The 27,940-nt window shown below is 46.7% G+C and overlaps 1 protein-coding gene across 2 annotated transcripts in view; it reads left to right on the forward strand.

Annotated features, from left to right (window-relative positions):
• The window catches only part of syne1b (spectrin repeat containing, nuclear envelope 1b), a gene marked incomplete at its 3' end in the record, with an annotated part of 68,307 nt that overhangs the window by 39,006 nt on the left and 1,361 nt on the right, over positions 1-27,940 (forward strand). For both annotated transcript variants that reach the window (XM_084013896.1, XM_084013897.1), the window contains 69 exons: positions 22-2,182; positions 2,447-2,784; positions 2,885-3,029; positions 3,108-3,326; positions 3,431-3,699; positions 3,785-3,950; positions 4,044-4,199; positions 4,289-4,441; positions 4,540-4,722; positions 4,862-4,999; positions 5,130-5,315; positions 5,481-5,603; positions 5,716-5,898; positions 6,151-6,294; positions 6,505-6,684; positions 6,958-7,098; positions 7,450-7,563; positions 7,649-7,810; positions 8,042-8,236; positions 8,360-8,536; positions 9,517-9,708; positions 10,130-10,261; positions 10,432-10,532; positions 10,638-10,791; positions 10,896-11,024; positions 11,135-11,284; positions 11,426-11,635; positions 11,829-11,930; positions 12,025-12,144; positions 12,237-12,437; positions 12,568-12,741; positions 12,867-12,998; positions 13,293-13,489; positions 13,602-13,734; positions 13,899-14,081; positions 14,257-14,406; positions 14,517-14,693; positions 14,799-14,954; positions 15,055-15,210; positions 15,366-15,536; positions 15,729-15,862; positions 16,002-16,206; positions 16,354-16,536; positions 16,643-16,789; positions 16,888-17,042; positions 17,233-17,380; positions 17,461-17,558; positions 17,677-17,911; positions 18,185-18,379; positions 18,604-18,729; positions 18,908-19,063; positions 19,685-19,843; positions 20,211-20,377; positions 20,528-20,690; positions 21,056-21,243; positions 21,332-21,482; positions 21,624-21,806; positions 21,976-22,113; positions 22,622-22,813; positions 22,912-23,239; positions 23,874-23,942; positions 24,697-24,824; positions 25,025-25,151; positions 25,313-25,524; positions 25,633-25,833; positions 25,922-26,050; positions 26,142-26,354; positions 26,453-26,545; positions 27,365-27,423. In XM_084013896.1, the coding sequence (XP_083870022.1) occupies positions 22-2,182; positions 2,447-2,784; positions 2,885-3,029; positions 3,108-3,326; positions 3,431-3,699; positions 3,785-3,950; positions 4,044-4,199; positions 4,289-4,441; positions 4,540-4,722; positions 4,862-4,999; positions 5,130-5,315; positions 5,481-5,603; positions 5,716-5,898; positions 6,151-6,294; positions 6,505-6,684; positions 6,958-7,098; positions 7,450-7,563; positions 7,649-7,810; positions 8,042-8,236; positions 8,360-8,536; positions 9,517-9,708; positions 10,130-10,261; positions 10,432-10,532; positions 10,638-10,791; positions 10,896-11,024; positions 11,135-11,284; positions 11,426-11,635; positions 11,829-11,930; positions 12,025-12,144; positions 12,237-12,437; positions 12,568-12,741; positions 12,867-12,998; positions 13,293-13,489; positions 13,602-13,734; positions 13,899-14,081; positions 14,257-14,406; positions 14,517-14,693; positions 14,799-14,954; positions 15,055-15,210; positions 15,366-15,536; positions 15,729-15,862; positions 16,002-16,206; positions 16,354-16,536; positions 16,643-16,789; positions 16,888-17,042; positions 17,233-17,380; positions 17,461-17,558; positions 17,677-17,911; positions 18,185-18,379; positions 18,604-18,729; positions 18,908-19,063; positions 19,685-19,843; positions 20,211-20,377; positions 20,528-20,690; positions 21,056-21,243; positions 21,332-21,482; positions 21,624-21,806; positions 21,976-22,113; positions 22,622-22,813; positions 22,912-23,239; positions 23,874-23,942; positions 24,697-24,824; positions 25,025-25,151; positions 25,313-25,524; positions 25,633-25,833; positions 25,922-26,050; positions 26,142-26,354; positions 26,453-26,545; positions 27,365-27,423 (13,335 nt within the window). The remainder of the gene's footprint in view (positions 1-21; positions 2,183-2,446; positions 2,785-2,884; positions 3,030-3,107; positions 3,327-3,430; positions 3,700-3,784; positions 3,951-4,043; positions 4,200-4,288; positions 4,442-4,539; positions 4,723-4,861; positions 5,000-5,129; positions 5,316-5,480; positions 5,604-5,715; positions 5,899-6,150; positions 6,295-6,504; positions 6,685-6,957; positions 7,099-7,449; positions 7,564-7,648; positions 7,811-8,041; positions 8,237-8,359; positions 8,537-9,516; positions 9,709-10,129; positions 10,262-10,431; positions 10,533-10,637; positions 10,792-10,895; positions 11,025-11,134; positions 11,285-11,425; positions 11,636-11,828; positions 11,931-12,024; positions 12,145-12,236; positions 12,438-12,567; positions 12,742-12,866; positions 12,999-13,292; positions 13,490-13,601; positions 13,735-13,898; positions 14,082-14,256; positions 14,407-14,516; positions 14,694-14,798; positions 14,955-15,054; positions 15,211-15,365; positions 15,537-15,728; positions 15,863-16,001; positions 16,207-16,353; positions 16,537-16,642; positions 16,790-16,887; positions 17,043-17,232; positions 17,381-17,460; positions 17,559-17,676; positions 17,912-18,184; positions 18,380-18,603; positions 18,730-18,907; positions 19,064-19,684; positions 19,844-20,210; positions 20,378-20,527; positions 20,691-21,055; positions 21,244-21,331; positions 21,483-21,623; positions 21,807-21,975; positions 22,114-22,621; positions 22,814-22,911; positions 23,240-23,873; positions 23,943-24,696; positions 24,825-25,024; positions 25,152-25,312; positions 25,525-25,632; positions 25,834-25,921; positions 26,051-26,141; positions 26,355-26,452; positions 26,546-27,364; positions 27,424-27,940) is intronic.

Raw genomic sequence — 27,940 nt, forward strand, 5'->3', positions numbered from 1 at the left:
TTGTGTTTTCTTGTGTTACAGAACGGATGCTGAAAGTTCATCCCAGCATTTGGAGGCTTTACGGAAGCTTGCAGTCACTCTGGAGGAACAAAAAGGCACTCTTGAGGACCTGAAGGAACAAAAACAAAAAGTCATCCAGCATTTGAACTTAGATGACAAGGAGCTGGTAAAGGAGCAGATCAGCCACTTTGAGCAGCGATGGTCTCAGATGCAAAACCTAATTGAGAGGAAAATCCAGGACTCGGTGGTCACCCTGGAAGATATGGGCCAGGTGGAAGCCCGTCTGAGAGAGGCTCGGGACTGGGCAGAGGAGCAGCAGCCTGCCCTGTCTAAGGCCATGAAAATGAGTCCTCCACCGGAGCTGGCTCAGAGCTTCCTGTTCGACCACCTGAGCATCTGCAGTGAGTTGGAAGCCAAGCAGCTCTTGCTGGCACAGGCCATGGCTGACGCTGACAGGGTGCTGGCCCGGCTGGGCCTCAGTGAACGGCAGCGTCTGCAGCAGCTTATCGTCGACACTCACGATGAGGTGGAATCTCTGAGTGTGAAGGTCGTGCAGCGCAGGAAACATCTTAGCAAGGCTTTCACTGAGAGAACACAGTTCCTGATGGCTGTGAGCCAGTCCATTTCCTGGGTCCAGCAGAACGAGAAGAAGGCCCAGGCTGAGGAGTACATCGCTTTGTTGCCCGATGATCTGGCCAAGCAGGTCAGAACATGTAGGAACATCCAAAGCAGCCTGAAAGCCTATCAGAGCGAGCTGACCTCCCTGTGGTCTCAGGGGAGGGACCTGATGAGGGATGCCAGTGATGAAGAAAGGAATGAGATCCTCACAAAGTTGCAGGAGTTACAAAACATCTTTGACAAAACATTACATAGATGTGGCCAGAAACTCCAGGAGCTTGAAAAAGTGCTAGTTTCCAGGAAGTATTTCAAGACTGATTTAGAGAAAATATGCCTGTGGATTAAACAAGCCGATATAGTCACCTTCCCTGAAATCAATCTGATGGTTGGAGATGCTGAATTGGAAGTGCAGCTATTAAAGTATCAACAGATCGTCGAGCAGGCAATTGAGTACGAGAATCTTCTCCTAATTGTCCAAAGAGCCGGCCAGGAAATATTGCCCAGTCTGAATGAGATAGACCACTGCTATTTGGATGAAAAGCTCAACACGCTCCCCCAGCAATATAATAGCATATTAGCACTAGCCAAAGAAAAACAGGAGAAAATCCAGCAGGCCATTCTTACAAGGAATGAGTACACCTCTTTCATAGATGTCACTCATAAAGCCCTGAAAGAGCTCGAGGAGCAGTTCAATCAGCTCGGCACTCAGCCTGTAGGGCTGCAAACGGAAGAGGTTGTCAGCTTGCAGAGTGATTACAAAACCATCCAGGCAGACCTGAGCACCCTCGGCCTCGCAGTGAGTGAACTCAACCAGAAGAAAGAGGGATTCCGTAGCACCGGTCAACCGTGGCGCCCGGACGAAATGACCCAGCTTGTGAGTCTGTACAACGGCCTAAAGAGGTTGGTTGAACAGAAAGTAGAGCATCTGGATGAAACCCTGGAGTCATTCGAGGACCATAAGGCCATGGCTATGCAGGTTGACTCTGAGTTAAAGGCCACAAAAGAGCAGCTGGTCAAAGTGAATGCAGAGACGCAGTCAGCTGAGGAGAGGCTGAAGAACTACCACGCTCTGGCAGGGAGCCTCCAGAGTGCCAACTCTCACCTGTCGAGGCTCATGGAGCAGATGGACACGCTGGCACCCCGCGTGGAGCAAGCAGCCCACGATGCCTCCAAGGAGCAAGTGGTTCTGTGGCAAGACGAGCTGCGGTCTCTGCAGGCCGCAGTAGGGGATCTGATCGAAGAGTGCGAGAACAGGTTTGTCCAAAGCAAAGACTTTGAGACGGAGATGAAAAGGACCCTGGACTGGCTGCAGAAGGTCAGGGATGACCTGGGCTGCGCTGTGATCGTTGACGTGAGGGTGGAGAAGGTGCAGGAGGAGATCAGAAAGCAGCAAATCATGCAGGAGGAAGTTCAGTCGAGGCTGAGGATAGTGGCGGCTCTCAGTAGCAGGGAGAAACAGCAGTACATCACCGCAAATGAGCTCGTCCCTGCCCACGTAGACACAAGCCTGGAAGAAATGGCAAAGCTGCAAGCAGACGTTCAGAAAGCACTGAGCTCCAAACAGGTGGGACAATATTACATTTAATATTCTATAAAACAAGGTCATCGTAGTTTTAGTGAAATGCTATATCTGTATATTATTTGCTTAATATATATTGCCTTTATAAGCCTATGACTATATATATTATTGGCAGAATCTGTCCTTTTTTTAGGATTTGTTATTATTAGTACAATAAAAATGTAATAATTGAAGACAGAAACACAGAATCTGTATTTTTCTACCACAACATTAAACCATTGTTTTGTTCCTCATTGCTTTTGTGTAAAGATTACTCTGGAGGAAGCCTTGGGGTTGTGCCAGAAGTACCACTTCAGGATGCAGTCCGCCTGTGAATGGCTGGAGGATGCTGTGTCCTTCCTGCAGCAAGCTAGCCTGGGTGTAGACGTGGAGAACTACGAGGAGTGTCTCCGGCAGCAGGGGGACATCATGGCCACGGAGCAGGAGTTCCTCATCCACCTGGAGGAGCTGCGGTCCCTGCTGCCTCAGCTGGAAAACCTGGTCAACCCCACGGCTAAAGAGCAGCTCCGGCTGAGCGTGGACTCGGCCGAGCAGAGAGGCGTGGAGGTCCGAGATCAGCTCCAGTGTCACCAGGATGTCCTTCAAAGGTAGTGAGAACAAAAGAGTGATGGTGCACTTGTAATATAACGTGAACGTACAGAAGGTTTCTTCATAATGGGGCTACGATATGATTATTGTTTTTCTTAGCTGTGTGGCTCAGTGGAAGTCATACCAGGAGTCGAGGCAGACCGTCATTGAGCTCATGAATGAGGCGGAAAAGAAGCTGACTGAGTTTTCCACCGCAAAGGCAGCGACAAGCCAAGAGGCTGAGCATAAGCTATGCAGTCATCAGGTACGAGATACAAAAAAATGGGTGGTGCTTCTGTGAATGCTGTGCACTTAGTCCATTAATTGTCTCTTATTCTTTTAGTCCCTTGTCTCACTGGTGAATGGCTTCCAAGAGAAGCTGAGTGGTTTGGAGGAGCAAGCTGCCCAGTTGGAGCTGGTGGGGAGCGACGCCAGCAAGGCCACCATCAGCCGCTCCATGACGACCGTTTGGCAGCGCTGGACACGACTACGCAGCGTGGCACGGGGGCGAGAACGAGTACTTCAGGACACGGCGCAGGATTGGAGGACTTTTAGGGAGAAGGTACACAGACACATGATGGGGGGGGGGGGGGGGGGGGGACATCTGTTTCATAATCAAAGCCGTTTTTTGACCAGCAGCTAAACGTTCATAATGACTTTGTACAGATGGTGAAGGTGAGAGCCGTCTCCGATGAGCTCCAAGGTCGATTCCCTGACAGTGCCGTGGAGAAGGCTTCCAAAGCCACCCTGCAGTCTCTGCTGGACCAGCATGACTTGCTGAGCCAAGATTTGGAGAGAGAGCTCTCCTCCCTCATGTTGCTGCGCCAGTACGCTCTCAGCCTGCTGCACGACGTGGAAGTGCCGTCGCCAACAACCGAACAGGATGAGCTGCCCAGCCTAAAGGAGATCAGAGCTGTTCAAGACCAAATGGAGAGGTAGAGAAAAGATAAACCCGCGAGGTTGCTGCGTTAACAAGAGGCATTCAGAATATCAGTCGGGTCATTTTCTCTTTGCCTGCAGCCTCCTGACACAGTCCAGGACCAAGCGGGCTCAAACTGCTCAGGAACTGAGGGACAGAGAGGACGTGGAGAAGGAACTTAGTGTTGTAAAAGGCTGGATTCAGGAGACCAGGGAGCTTCTTCTCAATCCCACTCCAGATCTTGATTCTCTGCTTCAGGAGCTTGAGGTACATCTCATTTCTTAAAAACAGAAATCTTTGATTATCCATTCCCAGAAGAGTTAAATCTCAAACATGGGACCTCCCTTTTGCTGTGTATAGGTTGTTCACGGAGAAGTGATCACGTATCGTCAGAATGTGGATAAATTAGCGGAGCAGCAACAGAGCAAGTATCTGGACCTCTACACTATACTACCCTCTGAAATCTCCATGCTGCTGGCTGAGGTCTCACTTGCACTGGGTGCCATTGAGGATCAGGTACTGTATCATTTCAAATCTTTTCATGTAACTAAGACCGTAATGGTCCTGTAGTCTTGAGGCATTTGTTATTTCATAATATGTTCTAGGTTCTGTCAAGAGAGAGAGAAATTCAGAAAACCAGAGAAATAAAAGAGGACTTCAGCTCTAGGATTCATGACATCTCTGAGAAACTCAAAGCAGTCTCCGCTAAATTCAAGGAAAAATCTCCTGATGTCGATCACGCCAAAGAAGAGGTCAAGGTGGGATAACTTACTCGTCTTGAACTTGTGATATATAGTTGATGCAGTTGGCTTAGAAATACAGAAGATATCAAATTTTACATTTCACTTTATCTCAGAGCCTGGCTGAGGACTTGGACGGTTGTGGTCGCAGCCTCTCAGAACTGGATGCTGCTGTACAAGAATTTGCCCGAAGAAGCCCCCTGCTGGCCAAACAGCTCAGTGACGCCATCAGCAAGCTCTCGGAGACGCATCACCACACAACACGGCTAGCAGACTGTAGGAACAACTGGCTCAAAAAGGTTTGCGTTTACAGGGCTCCTATTGAGATGGAAATGTTTTCTTATGCTACGTCATTCAGAAATTAAGACACAGGTACACTAGTAGTCATATTTTGTTCATTGGTACTTGAATAGGCTCTCTCTTATCTTGGCTCCTCAGGCTGTCTGCTATTTAGATGAGTACAATGAGATGCTGGACTTTATTGTGAGGTGGTCGGAGAAAGCCAAGAGCCTGGTGAGGGCAAACATCATCTGGAACTCCTCTGTTCATCTGCAGGAGCAGATACGAATGTACCAGGTTAGTTGGGGGCTCCAGAAAGACACCTTCTTTGGTCCTATTGTGATATTTAACTGCAGGCATTTTGTGTTATTGGGCTCCTCCCACCAAGAGAAGACGTGTACCACTAGCTTGTTGTCCTGTGCTTTAGGCCGTGCTTCGTGAGTCTCGGGAGCTCCACGGAGACCTGGAGTCGATGGCAGAGAAAGTGGAGCTCCTGTCCGAGGTGCTGCAAGTGGAGTCTATGAGCCAGCAGGTTTGTGAACTTAGTCGACACACCGAGGAGCTTCAGCAGTGCATCAAGACACGACTGCAAAGCTTGGAGGATGCAGATAAGGTACAGCCACAAAAAAAGATGTATTAGCGATTGCTCGTTTGTTACATTAAAAACATTCTCTTTCTGCTTTTATAACATTAAGCTTCCCTGAAGGAGTATTCGTATTCTAACTCATACTGTGCATGGATAAATGTACTGATTAGCTCATGTGTTATATATCCTCAGAGTATGGAAGCCCTGGAGTATGAAGTTAAGGCCCTACATGTTGCTCTGGAGCAGGTCCAAGCGACACTGACCTCACCAGAGTTGGCACGCCAAAGCCTCAAAGAACAGCTGGCTCAGAGACAGGTAACCAGACCATATTAGATGTGGATATGGCCTGTAGCACCTTGGACACTAGCGTTGCAGATTCTAGCTCGTTAACAATTTCACGCAATGTAAACCTTCCCCGCTTTCGCAGCGTCTCCTCGCAGATATGGAGAGCTTCAAGCAGCAGGTGCAGGCAGTGCAACTGTGTCAGAGCGCTCTGCGGGTCCCAGAGGAGGTGATGCCTAACCTTGCCATCTGCCGCACGGCGCTGCGTCTGCAGCAAGAGGCCAGTCAGTTGCAGCACGTTGCCATTCAGCAATGCAACATCCTACAGGTACAGTAGGGCCACGATGGCTGCAGCACAGCATATTCTATAGAAGTCGTACATTATGACACAATATGCAATGCAGGGTGTCTGTAGAAATGCACAGCTAGCAGCTTGAGTCACAATACTGCCAAGTAAACAAGATGATTTTTTTTTTTCAGTTTCCCTGCATATTTTGAGACGTGTACTCGAAACAAAACTTGGAGGTCGGAACTGTTGCAACAAAGCACTATCACTCAATCTATCTATCGTTCAATCTAGGAGGCAGTGGTGCAGTATGAGCAATATGAACAGGAAGTGAGAGACCTTCAGGGGCTGATAGAGGAAGCACACCGTGTCATTCAGGACCGGCCGATCCCCACAAACAACATCCAGGAGCTGCAGGCCCAGATCCTACACCATGAGGTACAAAACATTAATTCGAACTCACTTAACCCACCTTCCCTGAGCAGGAAGGAAGGGAATGTGGAAATAAAGTGTTAAAAAATGATCCACTGCGCTGCAACATCTGTATTTATTCAGCTAATTCAATGCAGTCTGCATTTCTAGAAAAGTACTCTGTACTGGTGATTTCCTCATAACTGCATAAGCTGCAAATTTTGTGTTTTTGATTAGGAACTGGCCCAGAAGATCAAAGGTTACCAAGAGCAGATCGCCTCACTGAACTCAAAATGCAAGATGTTGGCGGTGAAGGCCAAGCACGCCACCATGCTTCTGACGGTGAGTGATGTGGAGGGACTGCCCGAGGAGATGGACGCGGAGAAAACCAAGAAATCTTCAGCACAAGCCGTCATGGTAAGAGAGGACAATATACCACGTAACACAATGTTGCTGACTGTTTTCTGTTTGCTGACATTGCCTATTTAATAAACTCATTCTGCTATTTCTGTTTTGTATCCCTTTAATCTTACTAATTCAAATCTCTTTGCCTGCCGTCATCATACGATATGTGTTTTTGATGGGTGCGTTATGCAACTCATGTCTAAAAAACACATTGCATATGATTAATCTTGCCCAATCCACCTTGCACGTCTGCTCTTGTGTTAATGTTTTTGCATGGCGTGGCAGATGACGGCTGGCCGCTGTCACACCCTCCTGTCTCCTGTAACTGAGGAGTCTGGGGAGGAGGGCACGAACAGCGAGGTTTCTTCTCCTCCTGTCTGTCGCTCTCCTTCTCCCATCACTTATACTGACGCCACTTTTAACAAGGTATCTGCCGTCCCTCTTACTCTTGACAGCTCTTTACAGTTATTCTGGCCTTCCAGCAAATTTCCACATACTTGTGAAATTTGGGGTTTCTATCTGGTCAATGAATAATCTTTCTCTAATAATCTTTCTTTTTCTGTAATCTTCCCTGTTAACTCTCTAATTAAACTAAGCACTCTCAATTAATAAATACAATTTATTAACAAAGAATGCAAAAAAAAGCCCAAGTGAAGTAATGATCCATATCTACTCTCTGCCTGCCCCCGCAAGCTCATCATGACTGACAATGAATGACTAACTAATTCATCCAAACTGCTGATGGCGCCGTTTGAATGATTCATTTTTTTTTTTTAGATGGGAAGAGGAACACTCACGAGGGCTCCAATCCAAGAATTATACGACCCGGCATTTGAGTCTGTGGCCAACTTAGATGACTTGCAGCGCTCATGGGAGACGTTAAAGAACGTGGTACGTCTGCTTGGCAGTTTGTTGATTCTCAGTGACTGTTGCGTAGTTTCAGGATTTTTACATTGTCCAACTGGTCTTCCAACAGATCAGCGAGAAGCAAAGGTCTTTGTATGAAGCTCTTGAAAAGCAACAGCATTACCAGGGTTCACTCCAGTCAATCTCCTCTAAAATGGAGACTCTGGAAGCCAAACTGAGTGAGCCGCTGCAGGCAGATAGAAGCCCAGACAGCCACATTATGGCACAGGAGGTGAGCAATTACATTCTGATAAAGCTTTTGAACATTTTTGACGGAAAGAAAGCGTTCACGTTGACAGGATAGTGAAATAACGTAAGAACTCATGGTAATGAAAAGTATACGTGTCAAACTATGTTAAAAGAAAATGATATTTACTTAATAAAGCACATCTGTGGTGAATATATTTTGTCAGTAAAATGGCAACATGCAGCTCCTGGTGTATAACCGTTGTGTTCACTCCAGGGTCTCATCGAAGAGATTCAGAGTGTGCAGGAGGAGATCGACAGGCTGCAGACCAGCTTCACGGAGGATCTGGCCTCTGATACTGTGGATTCGGACGTGGCTGACCAGCTGGCTATGCACTCTTCCCTTGCTGTGTTAGCTGAGAGGATGGCCACCATCCACATGAAGGCCTCGGGGAAACAGCAGATATTGGAGGTACTTTTTGTGAAGATTGTGAAACTGCATTGATGCCACAGTAGCTAATAGTTGGGCTAACCTCATTTTATTTTGGTATTACAATGATGAGTGATGAGTGAAATGTGATGTGCTCTGACCCAGGAGCGCATTAGTGACCGTCTGGAGGGTCAACAGCAGGAACAGGCGATACAGCTCTATCACGCCCAGGCGGATGAACTGGACCTGTGGCTGACTCGGATGCGCAGTGCTATCACCTTCATCCTTGAACCTAAACCTCTAGAGGAGACAGAGATGGAGGATCAGCTGGCTGAATGTCAGGTAAGAGCTCCCCCTGCTGTTCATTCAGAACAATGGATGCAAACATGATTAATTATATGAATAAATGAATAAGAATATGAGGTTGCTTAATAATATATATATGCCAAAGCCAACTGTGAGGAATGGCAGTACCGTGTTCTGCAGCACTGCTTTCTAGGTGTTCAGCCATAGTTTATAGTCAGCACACTAATGCAAATATGCCAGTGGATTATTTACATACGGTTTATACGTCAATATTGTGTTTCTTATATCGCATATGGATCATCCCAGTGATGCAGGAGCCATTCTGTGGGTAAACAAGAGCATTAGAGGAGTTAGAGGGGCATTCAGCTGGCTGAGGTCCTTAGCGACTGTAGGACTAGTCTTAAGAAGATTATGCAGATATCTCTATTTAACATGGGCCTGTTAGCAGCATAGGGCGGAGCAGTCTGAGGTTGTGACTTTCAGACGACTAATAGATCCCACGGCTGGGATTGGTGTTGGTGATAAAGCTGCTCGAATATCCAAGTAGGTGAATCCTAGAGAACGGGTAGGGCGAGGCGGGAGGGAAGGAGTGTTACTCTCTACCGAGAAAGACCTGCTGGAGCTATCAATAGCAGGGTTGTGACAACGCTATATGAAAACAAATGTATCTTCAAGCTTTGGATCAACATCCACTGATGGGCATCGTCAACTGGACTGGACTTAGAATGGTGTTCTGCACACGCGAGTTGCTTTTGACTGTGTGCTGTAGAGCATGGAGCGTGGAGGATTAGTGGTGATATGTTGCACAGGAGGCGAGGCCGGAGAGGTGGGCCAAGGATGAGAGCAGAGGGAGAACTCTCCCTGTCCTGTGGCTCGGGAAAGCCACTGGTCTAGGGGGTTCAGCCGGACCCTTGGCCCCCCGGATTGCCTGGAGGGTCCGTTGTGTAGAGGGGAGGGGCTGCTGTAGGTGCTGAGACGCCATGTTTGAGCTGGCCTCTCTCCTCCTGCTGCTGCAGAACATGCTGGTGGAGATTGAAGAGAAGGTGCTGGCCCTGTCGGAGCTGTCCATGCACAGTGAGAACCTGCTGCTGGAGGGCCGGACAGAGACCAGGGAGGACGCTCAGCAGTTGGCCGGGAAGTTACATATGTTGAAAGGCAGCCTGTTGGAGTTGCAGAGGATGCTTCAAGACAAGCAGATTCACATCCAGGTGAGGTGGCTACGTGTGCGTGTGCGTGTGCGTGTGCGTGTGTGTGTGTGTGTGTGTGTGTGTGTGAGATACCAAACATTTCATACCACATGGCAATTAGGCTCAGACCCCACTGTGGGCACTTTTCTTTCTAACTGCACCATGAAGCACATTTTATACTCACCAGACTTCAACCACCATATTCATTAGAGCATCATAATACAATAGGCTGACCTAAGTGTCTTTATCATCTATCTATATAAGATAGATATAAGAGAATATTGAATGTATGTTCTGAATATCCTATGTGACACCTTTGCTTTAGCCTTTCTTTAGACCCACTGACACGTTTGTAAAACTTGTGAACCACATTAGAATTACTGCGTTCAATAGTCCTTTTATGTTTCTGAACTATGTTATAAAACATTGTCTGGTCCCACAGGGCTCTCTGCAGGAGCAGGAGGATAGTGAATCAGATTCCAGCCTCTCTCAGAGTCCCAGTGTTCAGGACTGGCTGGCCCAGGCCCGGACAACACGTTCCCAACAACGCCAGGATAGTCTGGAGAGACAGAGGGTACGGGTTTCCTTGTTTTAGGATTCATGCAGCCCCAGGCTAAATTTGAAATCGCCTTGCTCAAATGATTAATCATATGTTTTAACGGGTGGTGCTTTCATGTAGCACACTTGCACTGGAAATATCCATTGTTACTTGTTTGCATTAATTGTTGCGTGTCTGCTTTTTAGGAACTGGAGGAGCAGCTTGCAGAGCAGAAAAAGTTGCTTCAGTCGGTCGCTAGCAGAGGAGAAGAGATCCTCATCCAGCAGGCCTCTCCCAGCAGTGCCAGGTATTTAACATTCACATATAACTGAAATTAAATACGAACATGTTCACTTAATGTATGTTGCCAGTTCCTGTGCATGCATTAATTCATGTTCCTGTCACTGTGCAGTACATCAGAGCCGTTCTCATCAGCAGCTTTGGTTGAGAGGGAATCTCAGGCTGCTCGAGAACAGATGAGGCAGAAATGGGAGAGCCTGAGACTCGAGCTCAAAACGAAACTGCAGCTCCTGCAGAAAACCCTGGAGCAGGACCACAAACAGCCGGTACACGCCCTGTTATATTGTTATTTTTTAAGTGGCAGTAGACGTGAAGTGCATTGCCATTGCTCTTCTTGTTATCAAATGTTAAAACCTGGTGTTTTTTGCAGGTTTACTCCAGAGCTTCTCGTGTGACCACAGCTGGATCATTGTTTAAAGGAGAAACACAGGCTGACAAATCCTCCCTGAATGTTCTGTATGATAGCTTCAGGGAAACAATAGAGGACATGACCACGCAGGTATTATTATTTCTTTAACATTATTACACATTTGAATCCAATCCACTGCAACGATAAAATGTGTAGTTCCACGTGTGTCAATGGAGCTTTGCACTCTTGTGTGTTCATAGACTGGCGGTGGCGAGGCTCAGGTGGCGCAGATGGAACAGCAGCTCTACACCGCCGTGTCATCCACCTCCTCCTGGCTGGACGGTGTGGAGAACAACGTCTTCTCCGGCTCAGTGCTGCTCAACGCAGAGACCCAGCTACAAAAGCAGGAGGTTTTGTGCAGCTTCTGTATTTATTGCAGACATTTTAAATAGCAAATCATACGAGCCTGGTAATACCCATGACCTAAAAAAGTATCATGTTTTCACCCTAAAGTTCAGTTAAATCTGAACTGTGTCTGATCTTGCCTCCAGACCTTAGAGAACGATGTGAGGCACGTCACAGAGGAGGTGAAGCTCAGCCAGGCTCTGCTCGCTGGGTCTTTAGCGTTGAGACAAGAGGAACGATCGCTGCTCCAGGACAACCTCGACTGCCTGAAAGAGAGATTAGGAGTGCTCAGTTGTGCTCTGGGGCAACGCTGTGACCACATGAGGACCAGAGCACATGAGCTCACAGCCTACCAGGTTAGCTTGATATTTAGCATTTGTAGCTTTTCAAGACACTCATTTTTATTTGACTTCATGAATGTAAAACCAAAACATGGCTAATAAAAAGACATGAAAATATCTGTATATGCACATTAATGTATATATATTATGTCATTATTCCATACGCCTTCATATACATATTCTATAAATTGTCTTTTGTCTAATACAGACTGAGTTGCAACTTCTCCAAACTGCTTTAATCGAGACAAAGTGCCAGATCCTGCAGGCCTTAGCTGGAGCCATGGAGAGACCAGCCTCAAAACAACTGGAGGTAATGAAAGCTTTGGCATAGACATGCATGCACACTCACCCCGCTTGTCTGCCATCAAGAACCAAACAAACACGGCGAATGTCATCTCTCTAAGGTTATTGCCAGTGCAGAGGAGAGCCTGAAAGACTTTGAACAGAGGATTACGGAGCTAAAAAGCAGAGGAGCAGCACTCCAGGCGGATCAGATATCAACCAACAAGATACTCAAACTCCAGGTAATGAACTCACTGAAAACGTTGTTCAGTCTGAAAACCACGCGGTAAAAGCTGCTCATTATAAGCTTTATATTCTGCGTGTGTGTTTTCAGGACTCCTATGAGGAGCTGGTGATGACGGTGGGTTCCCGGCGCAGTGGGCTGAACCAGAACATGGCTCTGAAGGAGCAGTACGAGCGTGCTCTGCAGGACCTGACTGATCTGGTGGACACGGCTAAAGACAAGATGGCAGCGGATCAGAGGATCGTTGCCGGCTCCGTGGAGAACGTCCAGAATCACCTGGACAAACACAAGGTTTGGTCAACCTGGAGCTCCGTTAATCCTGAAAGACTTAAGGAATGTTTAGAGCACAGCTAGTCATGCTGGAGACACACTACTGAGGGAAACATAACTGCTCAACGGGGTTTGTGATTGTGTTTTCTAGGAATTCTTCCAGGGGCTGGAGTCCCATATGATTCTAACAGAAACATACTTCAGAAAAATCAGTGCTCTGATGCTTCCCAAAGAGAATCAGGCCTTGGAGGAGACACTGGCTGAGGCTCGGAGCGTCCTCAAAGAGGCCCACAGTAAAGGGGTTGAGCTGGAGTGTATCCTGGAGGTGGGAGAGTGTTGACCTTTATGTTTCTACTGATATATTTAAAACTGTTTGTCTGGCCCGGACAATGATGTTGTTGATGCTGTGCTGTTAATATATGTTTCAATTTCAAATGTTGCTTTTTTCAGACTTGGTGCCATTTGGTGCAGGATTACCAAAGTCTGAACCGCCAATTGGAGGCAGTTGAAGGAAATATTCCTACTGTCGGCCTGGTGGAAGAGACTGAAGAACGACTCATGGACAGAATCTCATTGTATCAGGTAGCCATCAAGACAGATTGTAGGATATGGTGTAATCATCCTAAATAGCCAACATTAACTGTAACATGTAACATTTTGTTACTGTTAATAAAGTAGTTATAAAGTAGTGCAGGGAGTATTCTGGTAGGATTTGGTCCAAGAGGCCAGCACGCATCATATTTCCTACTCTGAGCTTCTTGATATAGTTATTTTAGACTCTTATAGTTAATTTCACTCAGTCTCAATCACTTTCTTCACTTAAACCTCAGCTGGTACTACTCAAGCTACAATGTCCCTCTCCCATTCTCCGTAAAGGGTCTAAAGGGGAGACTGACAGAGTACCAACACAAGCTGTACCAGGTACTGGATGAGGGCAAACATCTCCTGCTGTCAGTCTGCTGCCCCACGCTGGAGAACCAACTCACCCTGCTGGGGGAACACTGGCTCGACAACACCAACAAGGTCAACAAGGAACTGCAGCGCCTGGAGGCCATCCTGAAACACTGGACCAGGTCAGACAACATGGAAAACCTGGAGATTAGCAAAGCAAAGACTGTACGTACGTGTGGTTCCTGGAGGATCACTGCGTGACATTGTTCTGTGACTGAACTGTGTTTCCTCTAGGTATCAGAGGGAGTGTGCAGAGCTTAGTGAATGGTTGCAGTCTGCTCTGGAGCGTCTGGAGTTTTGGAATACGCAGGCGGTGTTAGTCCCACAGGAGCTGGAGACTGTCAGAGACCACCTCTCTGCTTTCCTTGTGAGGACAAACGTTTTTATTACTTCCTCAAAATTGTACTTAAGAACAGTACTTGAGTACCTTCACAAAGCTGTAGTCCATCATTGGTTAGCAGTAGTACTTGTCATGGGTGCAGTCGTAAGTAATAATCTTGCTCCATATATTATATCATCCGTTTGTCTCAGGAGTTTTCAAAGGAAGTCGAAGGCAAGTCCAGCCTCAAGAGCTCAGTGGTAACCGAGGGCAACCAGCTGCTGCGTCTGAAGAAAGTGGACACGGTGGTGCTGCGGTCTGACCTGGCGAGAATCGACAACCAGTGGACTGAACTGCTCACACGCATCCCAGTGGTCCAGGAGAAGCTGCATCAGGTATGGTCACACGCACTGACTGAACAGGCTTAGCTACATCACAGCAAATAGGATTACCTCTTCCTGCTGCTTCACTCGTGGTATACAGACGTGTGGCTGCCCTGAAACTGGCAGCATGTGCCTTATTATTCCCTGGATGTTTAATATGCTGGTCCACTGTTATTTTAAATCTCAGATCCAAATGGAGAAGTTGGCCTCCCGTCACGCCATTTCTGAGCTGTTTAACTGGATATCACTGATGGAGAATGTCATTGAGGAGAATGAGGAAAACCTCAAGAGTGCAGTGGGGTCAAATGTGATTCAGGACTACTTGCAAAAATACAAGGTATTGTATTTTGTTTACAAAGTGATGTACATTTTGATATGATAATATGTGATAGCTACATGCATTTGAGTTTTAATTGTGATTTGACTGTCGATTTCTCGTCAATTCAGGGCTTCAGAGTAGATTTAAGCTGTAAGCAGCTGACGGTGGACTTCGTCAACCAGTCGGTGCTGCAGATCAGTGGTCACGATGTGGAGAGCAAGCGCAGTGATAAGACCGACTTTGCTGAGCGACTGGGAGCCATGAACAGACGCTGGCAGATCCTACAAGGCCGCATCAACGAGAGGGTGAGGCCATGGGCACTGATCCTGTTGATGAAACAACCACAGCCATTGTCTTGTAGTCGTGCAGAATCAGGACGTTGAGGTTTAATTGATATGAAATGCTTGCAGATCCAGTTCCTGGAGAGCCTTTTGGAGATGTGGTTGGAGTATGAGAGTAGCGTTCAGGCCCTGAAGTCCTGGATGGCAACTCAGGAAGAGAGGCTAAAGAGGAAACACCGCATAGAGGATTTAACATCTGTGCAGAATGCTCTCAAAGACTGCCAGGTAGCTAACGCTCATTAATCAAACCGTGTTAAACCCTTATATACACTGTCTCACTACTGTGAGTCCATGATTTAATCACGTGAAAACGATTAACTTTTAGGAAATGGAGGAGTTAGTCAAGGAAAAGGAGAGAGAGCTAGAAAGGGTGGAGGAGCAGGGCTGTGCCCTCGTCCAGAACAAGACTGATGAGGCCTGTGCTATCGTCATGGAGACACTCCAAGGTGTCAATCACACCTGGGCTAACCTGGACCACTTGGTAATCTCCTCTGTTCTCTTTCTACGCTGTATTTTTTATGTTGTACACCGGTTACACCCATCTATTTCACGTTACTCTGCTCTTCCTTGTTCTGTTCTCTTCTTCTTCTCTCTCTATGTCACGGTGTGTTTTTTTTTTTATTTCACCTTTCACAGATAGGACAGCTAAAAATCTGCCTGAACTCAGTGCTGGATCAGTGGAGTCTATACAAGCGGGCTTCAGAAGAGATCAATGGCTACCTGATGGAGGGAAGGTACTCCGTATCTCGCTTCCGCCTCCTCACAGGCTCCCTGGAAGCCGTCCAGCTGCAGGTGCAAAGTCTGCAGGTATGTGAGGATGAGCAGGGCTTTGATTTATTATACCTGTTAACTGTAGTCGCCCAGAGAAACTCTACACTGATTTAAGAAACCTCGCTGCAATGCAGTAGTTTTAGGTATATTTTTCATCAGTTGATTGTTTCTGAATGTGGTCGTTCCTGCTGGTGAATTAAGCCCAGAGTTTCTCTGTCACCTGTGAAGGATTTGCAAGAGGAACTGGAGAAACAAGAGAGCAGTCTCAGAAAGTTTGGTGCTGTGACCCACCAGCTGCTGAGGGAGTGTCATCCGTCAGTGTCAGATTCGCTCAACAACGCCCTTAAGGACGTCAATGCAAGGTGATCTTAAAATAGGAAAAAAAAAAGGAATATCGTAGGCATTTTTCACGTGAAGGGACTTTCTTTAGCATCAATCATAAAGGTGCAGCCATTTTTTTTTAAATAGTTTTCATTATCTCCATGTCATATTTGCAACCAGATGGACCGGCTTACTTGAGGAGATTGCAGAACGTCTAAGAAGCAGCAAAGCCCTGCTTCAGCTATGGCAGCGCTACAAGGAGCTTTATGAGCAGAGCTGCTGCAGCATCCAGCTGCAGACGGAAAAGTCAGACCGGCTCCTCAAGCTCGCCTGCAGCAAGGACATCGCTGACGAGGAAGTGTCCGACTGGATCCAAGAATGCAGCGTGAGTGAGGGCAGTGCCACGGCTGACTCATTTGGCAACTAGCACATCGTTCAGCATATGACCAAGTGTTTTAAGGCCGTATTAGGCAAGTAGGATTTGTGTTTTTTTTTAAAGCTGTGAATTCATTTTATGGGTGCTTTGTCTCAGGAGGTGCTCCGGTCCCAAGCTCCGGTGCAGGCCTCCCTGCAGGTTCTCCAACAGCTGGGAGATCAGCTGAAACAGCAGGTGGACACGTCAGCAGCATCTGCCATCCAGTCAGACCACCTCTCTCTCACCCAGCGGCTGGCTGCTGTGGAACAGGCCCTGACCCGACAGCTCACCACACTGCAGGTAGTGGCTAGTTTCAACTACAAGTCATCCATTTTAAGTAGGCAGTCATTTGGTCAGAGGCATGCATTTTAAAGGCATGGGTTGCTGTCTTTGTCTTCCATAACAGACTGGAGTTCAAGACTACGAAACCTTCAACGATCAGCTGGATTCTCTGGGGAGCTGGATAGTTGAAGCTGAGGAGGCTCTGAAGGTGCAGGATCCCAACGGTTCCACCGACCCGACAGTCATCCAAGACCGCATGGATGATCTCAAGGTTGTTTTTTTTACTTTTTTCCATGAAGTTGAAAGAACACAATTAACAGATTGTCCTGTAATTGAGGCGTTTCAACATTTCTCTCCTTTGCTCTACAGAGGCTCATGCTGAAATTCAGCAGCATGGCTCCTGAACTGGAGCGCCTTAATGAGCTTGGTTACCGGCTCCCTCTCAACGATTCAGAGATCAAGCGCATGCAGACCCTCAACAGGAGCTGGTCAACAACCTCCGCACAGACCACGGAGAGATTCAGGTATGACACATCCAAAATACCGTAAATATAGAATAAAAATGTCAATCAATTTCTGAAAACAACTGTGACCATCCCAGCTCCGTCTCAAGACACACAATAGAAGTTAAAAACTTCACACTGGCACAATCCTAATGTTTAAAACACAGGTAATCAGTATCGGGAAAATACGTATTTTGTTTGCTCCTTGCAGCAAACTCCAGTCCTTCCTGCTGCAGCAGCAGACCTTCCTGGAGAAGTGTGAAACATGGATGGAGTTCTTGGTCCAAACGGAGGAGAATCTGGCTGTGGAAATCTCTGGGAACTACCAGAGTTTGATGGAGCAGCAAAAAACCCATGAGGTAAGAGTCCCTTCTGAAGTAAAATCACATGAAATAGTTATTTTTAAAAATGTACGAATCATCAATATGTTGTCTTCCAGTTATTCCAAGCAGAGATGTTCAGTCGGCAGCAGATTCTCCACTCTATTATCAGTGATGGACAGAGGATGTTAGAGGAGCAGGGTCAGGTGGATGACAGGTAAAGATTACCTGTCGGTGTTTAATGTTATACAATATGACTCCACGTTGCTGAACCTTGTAAAAAATATATATTAAACGTCTTCTTTGACCATTTTTACGGCTCCCCCCTCCTGCAGAGATGAGTTCAACCTGAAGCTGACTCTCCTGAGTAACCAGTGGCAGGGCGTGGTGCGGCGTGCTCAACAGAGGCGGGGCATCATTGACGGTCTGATCCGCCAGTGGCAGCGCTACAGAGATATGGTGGAGAAGCTGCGCAAATGGCTGGTGGAGGTCTCCCACCCCGCGGAGGCCCTTCAGGCAGGGACTACGATACCTCTGCAACAAGCCCGCTCCATGCTGGACGCTGTTCAGGTACATAATGGAAAAGTACAGCCACAGATCTCTCTAGAAGAGACACATAGGTCAGGACACAAGGACGTATTATGCAGTGGATCCTATAAGCTCAAATTCTTGGTGAATGAAGAGAGTGTAAAAGTGCTTGGAAAACATTGATCTACAGCTTGAATAACATTTCATTTTTTCTTGTTGTGATAAACCCTACCTACATTATACTCCCAAATATCTATTTATATGTGTGTTGGGCAGGAGATTGACAGTGTTTCCTGTTTGTGCTTTCTGGTTCAGTTAAAGGAAAAGGTGCTGCAGCGTCAGCAGGGCAGCTACATCCTGACAGTGGAGGCTGGCAGACAACTGCTCCTGTCGGCCGACAGCCGGGCAGAGGTCGTCCTGCAGGCAGAGCTCACTGATATCCAGGAGCGCTGGAAACATGCCAGCGTCTGTCTGGATGAACAGAAGAAAGAGCTTGCCACCTTGTTAAAGGTAAACAGCAAGCAGCGTGTGGAGGTCAGGGAACCCCATGGGACATTAAAGGGAAAGCATTTGTATGCTTTTGCTTTTGTTTTTTCAAAATCTCTACCAAGAGACACAACACAAAACAATCTTTAACTTTAGAGAAATGAATGGAAATGAACTATTATTTTGCTGTTTACCTCTAAGTTATATCTAACTGATGCGGCTGCAACCATTGCTTGTCTCGCGTGCAGGACTGGGAGAGGTGTGAAAGAGGTATTGGTGGATCACTAGAAAAACTCCGAGCCTTCAAACGGCAGCTCTCTCAGCCTCTTCCTGATCACCACGAGGATCTGCAGGCGGAGCAGATGCGCTGCAAGGTTAGCAGCCTTTACATTGACCTAAAGTGTGGATTGGAAGAAGTTACTTGAATAAGTTGCCTCACCTTTTGAACTTTCTTTGAAATACATTTAATTGACCAGACAAAGAGTCTGCATGATTTACAAACGAATGTTCTCGTAATAATAATAATGATGACAACATTAATTCCAACAACAGGACCTGGAGAACACATTCGACGGCTGGACTGGGGATCTGGCCCATCTGACTGTGCTGAGAGAGTCCCTGTCTTGCTACATCAGTGCTGAGGACCTGTCTGTCCTGCAGGAGAGGATTGAGCTGCTGCATCGACAATGGGACGAAATCTGCCACCAGGTACAGTGTACCAACAAACGTATACATACTGTATACTGCATATAGAGCATTATTCAAATTAAAGTAGTATTAACCACTCGGAGGTGACAGTATCTGATCTGTCCCTGCAGTTCCTTGAGATACATGACGGTGGCGCTGGTGTCAAACAAAACCACACGAGTGTTACACTTTGTTCTGGACAGTTAGCCAACATGAAGTACAGCTTCCCATCATGTATAACAGAACACGTCTATGACTAATGAGCTTTGGTAATGAATGTTCAGTTAGAAAATAAGGCATTTCCTCTTTTGTTCTCACGTTGATGTGTTCTAAAGAAGCTGTTACCTATGAATACAGTGTTCCCACGTTACTTAAATGTAGCTCAAAGTGACATTTTAAAATTAACTTTAGTCGCTTCGGTGTTAACCTCAAAGGCATGAGTGACATCCTGTGCAGAGCAGATGAAATACACACACAGGAAACGCACACTCGCTGCTTGATGCAGAGGAATCAGTCGCGGTGCAGCGACGTCGAACAACGCTTCCGTTTTGAGACTTCTGTGATAATTTAACATGCATTTCTGTGGTTGTTGTCACGCACTTTGCGTAAGGACTTGACTTGAGTGTTGCTGTGCCTCTGCAGCTGTCACTGCGCAGGCAGCAGGTGAGCGAGAAGCTGAACGAGTGGACTGTATTCACCGAAAAGTACAAGGAGCTCTGCGAGTGGCTCACCAACATGGAGAGCAAGGTCTCCCAAAATGGAGACATCAGCATTGAGGAGATGATCGAGAAGCTCCGCAAGGTAAACACAAATATACTGCTTATTTTCTTTGTGCCCTTTTCTAAATATTTGAGTGGATGTTGCACCTTTCCCCATGTCTCATGTAAAATGACTGCTGCTGCTGATAGAAGTGTTCTGTCCAGTCAAGTCTGTGTAAGCCGATGGTGCTGACGCTGCTCCAACGTGCTTCTTCAGTATTCTTTTTTTTATCATTTCCAATCTCATATATTTCCTGCATCTTACATATTTATTGGTGAAGAACACAGATTTGTGGAATCTTTATTTTATACTGTCGAGCAGAAAAAAAGACTCTCGTGCTCACGCTGGTGCTTTTAAGTACAGCATTTAACCTTTTTAAATACACTCTTTGTGTCGCGTTGCGCCTCAGGACTACCAGGAGGAGATCACTCTGGCCGAGGAGAACAAGCTGCACCTGCACCAGCTGGGACAGCGCCTGGTCAGAGCCAGTCACAAGAGCAAAGCCAACGAAATCGAACAGAAACTCAACAAAGTGGGCGACCGCTGGCAGCACCTCCTAGACCTCGTTGGAGCCAGGTGGGGAAGACACACACTCACACCCGAGAAGCAGTCCTGTGTGTTACAGTTTGAAGACTGAGACACACAACAAGCTTGCTTTACTGCCTCCCCTTGCCAGAGCGTCGTGCATCGGATTGTACTGACGATGCTGAATGAATGTGTTAACAGAGTGAAGAAGCTGAGAGAAACTCTGGTGGCCGTGCAGCAGCTGGATAAAAATATGAGCAGCCTTCGCTCCTGGTTGGCCCACATCGAGACCGAGCTGTCCAAACCCATCGCCTACGAGGCCTGTGACTCCCAGGAGATTCAGAGGAAGCTGGATCTGCAGCAGGTAACACGTCTGTACAGTATAGTGCATGAAATATGTACAATTGTAGATTTTATATATCTTTTGTAGCAATTCTACTGTTTCTAAGTTTCCGTCTTTTTCCTCAAAAAAAGAAGCATTCATTTAATGGGACAGCTTAATGAAGAACTCTTTGGAATAATGGTTATGGTCTTTTAACAACATAATTATTATAGCTTTAAAAAACGATTCTTCTGAATTTTCATCTTTGGGATTTTCTTCTATTAAATCAACTAATCCCAAGTTAGTGTTATTGTTTTTATTGCATTATGTAATTATTTCCACCATTCTCTCCCTGTGTATCAGCCTCTTAATATTACACTCCCCGTTTGTCTTCTCTGGACACTCAGGAGCTTCAGCGTGACATAGAGAAGCACAGCACGGGCGTGGCGTCTGTGCTGAACCTGTGCGAGGTGCTCCTGCACGACTGTGACGCCTGTGCCACCGATGCAGAGTGCGAGTCCATCCAGCACGCAACGCGTAGCCTCGACCGCCGCTGGAGGAGCATCTGTGCCTTGTCGATGGAGAGGAGACTTAAGTAAGATGTCGGATGAAAAGACAAAGTGTGGATAGTATGGATGGAAAAATAGGTCATTGTTATAACTCTATTCATATTCATTTGTCAGGATTGAGGAGACGTGGCGTTTATGGCAGAAATTCCTGGATGACTTTGCACGATTTGAGGAGTGGCTGGCCACTTCAGAACAGACTGCAGCCCTGCCCAACTCCTCCGGTGTTCTGTACACTGTAGCCAAGGAGGAGCTGAAGAAATTTGAGGTATTGCAAGAGTATTCCGTGTACACAATTTTAAACCCTCAACTGAGACAGGAAAGTTAAGAAATGATTATTTTCTTGACCCAGTAGGATGGTGCTGTTGAATAGTATCACACTAATTAAATAAATTGTGTGTTTCTGTAGGCCTTTCAGAGGCAAGTCCACGAAAGCCTCACCCAGCTGGAGTTAATCAACAAGCAATATCGCCGCCTGGCCAGAGAAAACCGCACCGACTCTTCCTGTCAGCTGAGGGAGATGGCTCACGATGCCAATCAGCGATGGGACAACCTGCAAAAGAGGGTGGCATCCATCCTCCGCAGGCTTAAGGTATATACGCTATAACATCCACGATGCCTTCATTGGAATCAGAATTCTGAATTGTCTTCTCACATGTTAGGTGATAGCATCTGCACGTCCTTTCTGTTTTACTTTGTGTTAAATCAGCGATCAATGTGTCGATAATTCTAACGGCAGCATCTGTGTTTCAAATGTGTAGCACTTTATTAGTCAGAGAGAGGAGTTCGAGACAGCCAGAGATGGCATCCTGGTGTGGCTGACAGAGATGGACCTGCAGCTGACCAACATCGAACACTTCTCCGAGTGCGACATTCAGGCCAAGATCAAACAACTCAGGGTGAGGTTTCTTTCATTTCGATTGGCTTCCAGAAGTGTGTGTGTGTGTGTGTGTGTGTGTGTGTGTGTGTGTGTGTGTGTGTGTGTGTGTGTGTGTGTGTGTGTGTGTGTGTGTGTGTGTGTGTGTAGTGTTAGATTCATTGTAGCTTTGACTTCCTGAAGGTTTTTGCACTTGGGATTTTCTTACACACTGACTGAGCTACAAAGTGGTTTGATTTCGATCAAAAGTGGCTTCAAGTATTCTTTCTGGGGGCCGAAACATGTATCGAGAAAGATTTTTTTTTAATTTCTAGCCCTTGATATGTTTGGAAAACTATGGAAAGACTTTTTTTTTTACATTCTCATCTGTCATCTGTAGTCATACTGATATTAAGATAATTAAATCAAATCAAGAAGTGAAAATCGGTCTGGGAAATCGCATCCATTTTAAAGTTGAGACCATTATTGAACCTCGTGTTTAGCATGAAAAAAAAGAATTACTAAGGCTCTGCTTGTCTGCGGTCCCACAGTCGTTCCAGCAGGAGATCTCCCTCACTACAGCCAAGATTGAGCTCATCTTCCACCAGGGAGAGGCGCTGATAGAGAAGAGCGAGCCTCTGGATGCTGCCGTCATCGAGGAGGAGCTGGAGGAGCTGCAGCGCTACTGCCAGGAAGTCTTTGGTCGAGTGGAGCGCTACTACAAAAAGCTCATTCGGCTTCCTGTAAGACCAGAGATCTACACAGAAAACATCTTTATTCATCCATGGTTTCACCTCTTTCACGCTCAAAACTGTATGTCATGTGTTTGTGTTTTATGCAGCTCGTAGACGATGACACCGAAGTGTCGTATTCGGACCGCGAGCTGGAGCTGGACGAGCCCGGCGATCTGTCCAGCCTACCATGGGGGGAGCGTTTGGGCGACGGCTTCCTGTCACCTCTGCCCTCCTCCGGTCGCTCAGCCTCGCTGGCGGCTCAGCTCCGGACCGAGCGCTCAGGCAGGGACACCCCGGCCAGCGTGGACTCCATCCCCCTGGAGTGGGACCACGACTACGACCTGAGCCGCGGGCTGGAGAGCGCCAGCAGGGCCCTGAGAGAGCAGCAGAGTGAGGAGGGAGACTTCCTCCAGCGGCCTGCCTCCGCCTTGTCTGGTTAGTTTCCAAACATTCTGCTTCAAGTGATAAATGGAGACTTTTAACATCGTATATAATAATGTTGTATGAGGTACGGTGGCTGTTTTTGAGATGTAGAAAACCGATCTGTTCTAAGTGAGAAGGGAAAGCGTCTTTTGCTTGAAGCAGTTGCCACCTCTTGTCACAGGTTTGAGCGGGTCCACCACTCAAACTCAGGTTGTTTCACGTGAATATTGTTATTAACTGATGCCTGGAGGGGTGTCGCTATAGGAACGACATGTAAGCAACACTATATAACTGTTTGAAAATGAATATCTTAGTAATATCACATGTAGCATCAAATTCTAGATGATATCCTATATGCTCTAAAATACATTAATTAAAGGAAAAGAAGACTTTAAAGCTTAAAACCTCTTTTAAACTGTATGATGTTGACTTCAATAACTCTTTAGCCAGCTCTTTCCTCAGCTCCTCACTCTTTGGGTTATAGCCATAGTTTTAGCCCTGGACCAAAGAGTATTTGTTGTGAGGTTTATCACACAACACGTTGTCAATACAGTGTCTGATGGTGCTTCAAACGAGCAGATGAGTAGCAAGTTGATCAGTCCATGGAGTCAAACTGAATGTGTGTACTGTATAATGTTTCTTCCAGATGTAGTGATCCCAGAGAGCCCAGAGGTCTATGTTAAACTTACAGAACAAACACTGAGGTCCTCCACTGGTAGGCAACAGCAGACCCCAGCATGCCACAAGTGTTTGGGGCCAGAATTAACAGAGTGATACCCACATTCATAGCCTATTCACTGGCTTGGACTTTTCATTTGTGTTGATTTCCTCACTTATACACACTTTGGGCAAACACAGTAACCAACGGCAACCCTTTCTAACACCAGGGGGGATAGGGTCAATTCCATTTTGACGTCTTCAATTCACTGGTTCTGCTTTGGTTTCTTATGCAGCAGAACTGAAATGGAATTCAGCCTAACCCTTCTTTCTAAACGGCTTTCTTACTTTGTGTTTGAGTGTGCTGCGTAGCTAACCTCTTCAGATTATTTTTTTTAATGTGCTTTTTGTGTTTCACAAAAGCATGGTGTTTTATTGTCACGGTGAACAAGTCTGAACTTCTCGCTGAAGGAGGTGCAGATTTGTTTAACGTACTCCTTTTCATAGGCTCCATTCACAATGAGACACATCACGTGAGAGAAATTGCATTTGAGGCCCGTGTTTCAAATAAAGGATGCTAACGCGAGCGGGACAGGAGAGCGCTGCCGCGAGGCCCGAGAGTGTGAGGCGGATCACTCGGCATCATGAGTTCCTGTCCACGACTTCCAACTCTTTGCTCTCCACGTCTTGTGTTTCTCTGTCTGAATGGGGCCTCGTCTGGTGTTGGGTTGTAAGGGATATTTCAAGTTACCATTTTCATACAATGCATGACTATAATCTGCAAAGATGACCGGTTGATTGTGTGTCTACAGGAGAGGCTGGCTCTACAGACTCTCATAGTCACCCCCTGGATTCTGGCCGTTTCCACCTGCAACAAACGGACGGCGGCCGCAGTCGCACACCCACAAGCACAGAACTGGATGCCTCGTATATGGGATATGTATGTGTCACACTTACAGCTGTCAACCAACACATTGGCATGAGACAAAAAACAAATATCTATTTATTTAAATACTTTCCTGTCATGGTTTGCTCGCGTACCACCACCCACTGATATTACCTTCACCTTTAGAGTTAGAGTTGTGTCCTATTCTGAAATCTGTTGTATAACACCGATCCAAACATCCATCCATTGTGTAGATGCGGCTGCTGGGTGAGTGTCGGGGCAATATTGATGCAGTGAAGAGGATGGGCTTTGAGCTGAAGGAGGAGGAAGAGGCGGTGTCTGGACTGGCAGATCCAAGTAGCTCAGAGTCCCAGACATCAGGTGATACTTCACCACAACCCGATCCTGCACGCATATATAATAGATTAGCATACATTTACATGAATGTATATGGAAAAAAACAGATTTAAATGTGTGATTTGTGGGATACAACACTGGTTAAGTCATCTTACATAGCATCTCTATCTTCCCTGACACTCTAGGAGTGATTGAGCGTTGGGAGCTCCTGCAGGCTCAGGACCTCAGCAAAGAGATGCGCACCAAGCAGAACCAGCAGCAGTGGCAGCAGCTGAACTCTGACCTGAACAAAGTTTGGACTTGGCTGGGAGAGACGGCGGAAGAGCTGGAGCAGCAGCGGAGGCTGGACCTCAGCACAGACATACAGACGATAGAGCAGCGCATCAAAAAGCTCAAGGTATTATAGTTTATACCTTATTTTTCATTTCTTTCGTTATAACATCCTTTGTACGTTGGTCTTGATGACTTCATTCACTGTATGGAGAATGTTAATGTTGGTCTACAGGAGCTGCAGAAGGCGTATGACAAACGCAAAGCCATCGTGCTGTCCATCAACCTGTGCAGCGCCGAGTTCCTGCAGTCGGACACGGAGGAGTCCCGAGAGCTGCAGGCCAAACTGAAGGACATGAACAACCACTGGGACAAGCTGGGCAGCTCACTGGAGGAGTGGAGGTCTTCATTACAGGAAGCCCTCATGCAATGTCAAGTAGGTGCCCCTCTTCACCATGACACCCTCAAAATGAAGACGGGGGGGGGGGGGTTCTGAATGCTAACGTGAGATTGTTTTCCAACAGGACTTCCATGAGATGAGCCACGGTCTGCTGCTCTGGCTGGAAAACATCGACCGCAGGAGGAACGAGGTGGTTCCCATCGACCCTATCCAGGATAGTGACACTCTCCACGAGCATCATAAAGCACTTACGGTACAGAACGGAGTTATTTCTATGTCGTATGAAGAATCCTCGTCCTCCTACTGTTTTAGAACTCATGTCTAAAGTCCACAAATCCCCACAGCAAATCCGCCAGGAGCTCCTGGACTCCCAGCTCAAAGTGGCCTCGCTGCAAGACATGTCCCTCCAGTTGCTGGTCAACTCTCAGGGCAGCGACTGCCTGGAGGCCAAGGAGAAGGTTCATGTTATTGGCAACCGCCTCAAACTGCTGCTAAAGGAAGTGACCCGAGACCTCAGAGAGCTGGCCAAGATTCTGGACATCACAAGCAGTCAACAGGTAGATCTTCTGGTGCTATACACGATACGATTTACTTTCCCCATCACTGATTCTTCATGTGTCTCCCTCTCTTATGTGTAAACCTCTTCTTTTCTCAGGATCTGGCGTCTTGGTCGTCTGCCGATGATCTGGACACGTCCGGCTCCCTCAGTCCTGTATCAGGAAGGAGTACACCGAGTCGACACCGATCGGTAACGTATACGTCTATCTGTACATGCTGCCGTATGAGAAGCCAGGTGTTCGGTTACCCCTCTGGCACACAGTGCACACAGTAACCAGTGCCCCGAATGCCCCGTTGAAGGCCATATTCACCCCTGTCATCCCAAGATCTCTCCTCACACCTTTCCACACCTTCACAACCTGCTCTAAACTCCCTCCCTCTGAATTCTGAACCTGTTTTCCAGCCTTTTACTCCTTTTTGCATGTTGGGTCTTCCAGAGCACAATCCTTCAATGCAACTGGTGAAACCTTTCCTTCTAACTCTTTATTTCTTCACTTTTTTTTCTCCCTCAGTATTTCCACACTAAAAAAAAAAAGTTTTTTCCCCCCAACCAAAGTTCCTCTAGACGATCCCCGTAGTGTTATTATGAATATTACTGGCTATCAAATGTACCAAAGAAGCAAAGACACTGTGGTTCTATGAGTAGAAAGACATATTTGTAAGCATGAGATCAGTATCGATTCATTATGTATCTAAATATCAGTCCAAATAAGCATGCCGCTGCTTATATCATGTTTATGCTACTAAATGTCACTGTTATCAAAGAAATCCATCACATTGCATAATTTGTAGCTTCCTATTTGCAATCAGTTTGTTGCCCTCGCAAGTTGAGGCACTTCAAAGTAGTCTTTGAAAGACTCCTCGTTATCACAGGTTGCAAACTCAACCTCCACGTATTATTTTTCATTTTGGGATTTCTTTTCATCGGTAGCCTTGTCTTGATTTGTCTGGACTGAAACATACTTTCTTTCTTTTACCCCTCCCCCACCCCCCTGTTCATTGCAAACAGCAAGGGGGCAAATGTAGTCTGTCACAACCTGGAGCGTCTGTGAGCAGTCCACACCACAGGTACCTTTCTGTCGGTTCCTAGCACACCCAGAAGATAATGGAACTCATCCGATCATGACGCACTCGGAGGCCCGATTCATCGAGTCCTCCCCCAACAACGGCAGCGTTTTTTTTTAAAGAATTCAGAAAATCTCCAATCAGCGTTTCATGCTCGTGCCAGATTAGCAGCTCATGATAGTGAATTCCATCATCTTCTGTAAGTCTAGACGCTGTGTGTAGGCTCTGTGATGCAGTCCACACATCCTTCAAAAATAAATGTTCACAGGGATGGTGCGAGGCCTCCTCTCCGCCAGCGTCCTTGGCTGCTTAATATCGCTAACCAGAGGGCATTTATTACATATAACACGAATGGTTCTCTACAGCTAACACTCCCTCAAATTGCCGAGCCAGTAAATGTCTGCAATGAACAACGCAAAGGCTGCAGTTTCTCTTTCTCTCTCTCTCTCTCTCTCTCTCTCTCTCTCGCGTGACATTTCTTCTTCTTCTGCTGCTGCTGCTGCTATCTCACCAACTATCC

The sequence above is a fragment of the Eutrigla gurnardus genome (genome assembly GCF_963514095.1).
Source record: "Eutrigla gurnardus genome assembly, chromosome: 7".
NCBI classification, from domain to species: domain Eukaryota; kingdom Metazoa; phylum Chordata; class Actinopteri; order Perciformes; family Triglidae; genus Eutrigla; species Eutrigla gurnardus.